The sequence below is a fragment of the Lycium barbarum genome, chromosome 12 (genome assembly GCF_019175385.1).
Source record: "Lycium barbarum isolate Lr01 chromosome 12, ASM1917538v2, whole genome shotgun sequence".
Lineage (NCBI taxonomy): Eukaryota > Viridiplantae > Streptophyta > Magnoliopsida > Solanales > Solanaceae > Lycium > Lycium barbarum.
In genome coordinates, this window is record NC_083348.1 from 55899875 (window position 1) to 55903901 (window position 4027).

At 31.2% G+C, this 4027-nt stretch overlaps 1 protein-coding gene across 1 annotated transcript; it reads left to right on the forward strand.

Moving 5' to 3' along the window:
- The first annotated feature begins 725 nt into the window (after nucleotides 1-725).
- LOC132623648 (abscisic acid and environmental stress-inducible protein TAS14-like) lies at nucleotides 726-2180 on the forward strand. The gene is made up of 2 exons (XM_060338428.1): nucleotides 726-1056; nucleotides 1691-2180. Exons 1-2 carry the CDS (start codon nucleotides 838-840, stop codon nucleotides 1910-1912), a joined length of 441 nt encoding a protein of 146 aa, XP_060194411.1. The 5' UTR covers nucleotides 726-837; the 3' UTR covers nucleotides 1913-2180.
- Nucleotides 2181-4027: the final 1847 nt, after the last annotated feature.

The window sequence follows — 4027 nt, forward strand, 5'->3', positions numbered from 1 at the left end:
AAATTAAAAGGCACCAACTTAAAAGATATTTGTCTTATATTGTTACTCGATCTGCGATGTTTTATCAACCACGTGTGATGTGGAACATTTTATGACACATTAGCAAATCTTTATTACTTACTACAATTTTTGCAGAAAGTTTCAACTTTCAAGGGGAAGGGGATTATCGTTCTAATTTTCAGTTTAATTATATTTATTAAGTTACAATTATTGGTACCGGCCATGATATTTGACTTAACTTCTAATTAGTTGAATTATACAGTTTTTCTTCTTCCTTTAAGATTTTTTAAGCTTATCCTTAGGAGGATGACTCATAGCTTATTCCCTCTATTAACATTTGTCAAATATATACACTTAATAATTATCTGAAGTCACCTTGTCCTTGTAATTATCCAGGCTATTATGCCACGTTTAAGGAAATTTAAATCTACTGTTCTAATTGATCAGAGTCCAAAATTATGAGTACACCATTCTAAAATGATTCTTCTATTTTTTCCATATGCGGCGAAGTGTCAACTTCAATTCCAGTTTCAGAAATTTAAGTCATAAATCGTTTTCAATCTTTTTATCTAGTCCTGCCTACATATTTACACTTGTCTTATATTGTATGATTCCTTGCTCATTCCTCTTACTCTAAAATCATCAGCTCCAATTTTTACTTGACACTTGTAATCATTTTTGAGTTCGCTTTCGGCTACGTTTTTCCTATATAAGTGTCCAATCTCTGATTAGCAAATTCCATCACAAATATTCAAACTTGTTCAAATCAATTAAACAAACCTAAGGTTATTATTTAGTCTGGTTTAGTTTGACTTTGATTAGAGTAAAATTAAAAGAATGGCACATAATGGTACTAGCCAAGGCCAACTGCACCTAGTTGATGAACATGGAAACCGAGTTGATCAAATTGAGGGCAATGCAACTCAAGGTACTGCTATGGGGTTTGCACCTGTTGGTGCAGGTACTCATGATGATGCTATGAAGAAAGAGCATGAACATCACCATGATGAGGGTCAACAACAACTTCATTGTTCTGGTAGCTCTAGTTCCAGCTCTGTAAGTTTTTCTCTATTATCCCCAACGCTCCATTTCAAAAAAGATTATCTCAAATTGTTTGATCGGGCAATAAGTTTAAAAAATAAAGAAAGATTTTTGAAATTTGTTGTATTAAACATGTGTCATAACATTTCTATGGCCATATAAAATCACTGCAATTTTATTTTAATTTTTTTTAGTGTAGAGATGAAAAAGGATCATATAAAATGGAACAAATGGAGTAATTGTTTGTTTTGCCCATTTATTTGACAAATTGAATTTCTTCACACAATCTTTGTTATCAATGTATTTTAGAGTGTCGTAGTAGGTGAGCCGTCTTACTTTTTAGATTACTAGTCTCAGTTTTATTAGATGATCACCGGTAAACTTGATAATACAAATATTCTTTTACACCGCAAATTTAAAGAGTTAAAACTCTTAATTATATGATTGTTCTGTGAGAATGCAATCACAAGATGATTAATTAGTACACCATCATTACAAACCAAACAATTTTTTTTTTTTTTTTTTTTGTATATATACAATTTTATTAATTATATTTAGCGCGTCTTCTCTTCTGATATGGCTTTAGGCCACCGATTTCATTGAGCCGCCCCTGTCTTAATTATATGATTGATGATTTGTGAATATGCAGTCAGAAGATGACGGAGAAGGTGGGAGGAGGAAGAAGAAAAAGGGCATAAAGGAGAAGATTAAGGAGGCTTTGACTGGAGACACCACTCATGATGACAAGAAGGAATTAGGTGATCAACAACTGCCTCCACAAACTACTACGATTCCTACTCCTGAAACTGAAGGAGAAGAGAAGAAAGGAATAATGGACAAAATCAAGGAGAATATCCCTGGGATGCATTGAGCAAATTCATGAATTGCCTTATTATTAAGAAGTTGTATTTTTTCTTCTCTTAATCTTATGCACAGAGTGAACTTTACATGATTATTAGTGTGTGTGTTGTTGTTGTTAAGGTGGAGTTATATGTCTCTGTATAGTCATAGAGTACGGTGCTCTCACTTTTCTATATGTACATACGCGGCCATGCCCCGCTTCCTATCAAGTGTCAATGTACTACTGTATATATATGTCTAATGTGGTTTTGGAAATAAATCTTCTACATTATATACAATTACTGTTATATCTTTGATTCTAATTTAGTACATATGATACGTTCTTTTTTCTCATTTTGAGGCGTTAAGGCCTCATTTGTTTACATTAAGATTAAGACGTCTGAATCTGAATATACATCTGAATATTAAGATGTGCATTAAGATCTAGATGTCTGAATCTGAATGCACATCTGAATATTAAGATGTTGTCTCTAGATCTGAATACTGAACGATTAAGACTGTTTGTTTTCAATATCTGAATGTGCATATGGAATTAACCAATATGTCAATGAAATATTATAAAAATCTTATTTCAGCAAATTAAATTTATTTTTTGATAGAAAAAAGTATTTTGAATATTTACATTTGATAAATAATTTGAACTATCTAAAATGCAAATAAAAGTTACTCCATATATCAATAATAAATTATGTAACAAGGTAACACTAAATTTTTTAAGAATTTGTGCTTATTATTAAAATGGTAAACCTTTCTCTATCAACTGAAAGTGATAGAGAGCTATTATGGCTGAATCCCACAACATATTTTCTAGTAAGAAACTTTATTAAAATAAGATAAAAGGGGTAAACTTTTCGATGCTTGACAAAATTTCTGAACGTTCTCTGTTGTTTCTTGAAGCTTGTATTATGTATTAAGTTCCAATTTTGATTAGAGTGTTATGTAGTATTCAAGTTTTTTTTTTTTTTTTTAATTCGTTGTTATTGTCTTATAGAATCACTGTGATCTTTCAAAGATTGAGAAGTGGAGGTAGGGATTTTATTGAGAAGATGGATTCACTCATGTTTAATTTTTCTGGTGCAGATTAGAGCATGAACTAGGTAGATAGATATACATGAGATTTCAAATAAAGTTTTTAAGAGACTCCAAAAAACTTCAAAAAAATGATTTTGCTATTACAGTTAATTAGTTAGTTTTTGCGCTTTCAAGGGTTCTTGGTAAACATCAATGCACCCAAGATTTTACGATATCAGAAATACTAGACTAAATTATGAAAACTTACCAGTTCAAGAGGTTAAAAATTGGTATCTGGTTGAGAAAGGATAGCTAGAGGCATGAGAAGAGAAGTCTTGGAAGATTTTATGAAATAAGAGTATTATTTAAATGAGTCTGAATGGTGTTAATTAAGACTCTATTATAGATCTGATTCATTCAGACCAATTCAGACCTATTAAGAGGTTCATAAGGAAATAAAATAAATGAACTTAATGGGCTGAATCTGAATGACTAAGATTCAGACCTTAAAAACAAATTCACTTAATGAGCTGAATCTGAATGGTTAAGATTCAGACCTCCATTAAGTGCAAACAAATGAGGCCTAAGTATATGTACTTTTTTATTTCTTGACGAAATTTGATTTGAAAATAGTTAAGTAATTCAGATTTTAAATTTTGATATGCTGTTGTTCATTATTAAACTGACTCTTTAATGTATGAAACAATTAGATTGACCTATCATACTATGGAGTCAAAGTAGAGGAAAGAATTCGGGCATAGGGCAACATAGGGCAGCAATATTGTTAATTTTTTGAAGATCCAAAAGAGAGGAAATGAAGCTAAATGAAATTTGTTAGTAGCTTTATACATCCTAAAATGATAGTCCTGATCGAAGGATGATTTGCACAAATAGAATTTTTCAAATGCGATTGTTAAAGTTTTGACCTCACTAAAAACACTGTACAAAGAAAAAAAACTTTTCGCTAGAATTGAGAGCAAACTCCTGGCGAGTCAGTTAGGATTTCTTATTTAAGATTGGCAAGATTTTCCTTAACAATAAACTATGGGATTCTCAAAATTTTGGCCTCAAACCCTGATGAATCACCATGTTAAAAGCATTTGTGGTTGAAATA

Bases quoted from the DNA above. Each gene is read 5' to 3' on its own strand.
- LOC132623648 (XM_060338428.1), top strand. From the start codon at position 838: ATGGCACATAATGGTACTAGCCAAGGCCAACTGCACCTAGTTGATGAA. The intron at 1,057-1,690 runs GTAAGTTTTTCT...GTGAATATGCAG, and splicing joins GTAGCTCTAGTTCCAGCTCT to TCAGAAGATGACGGAGAAGG.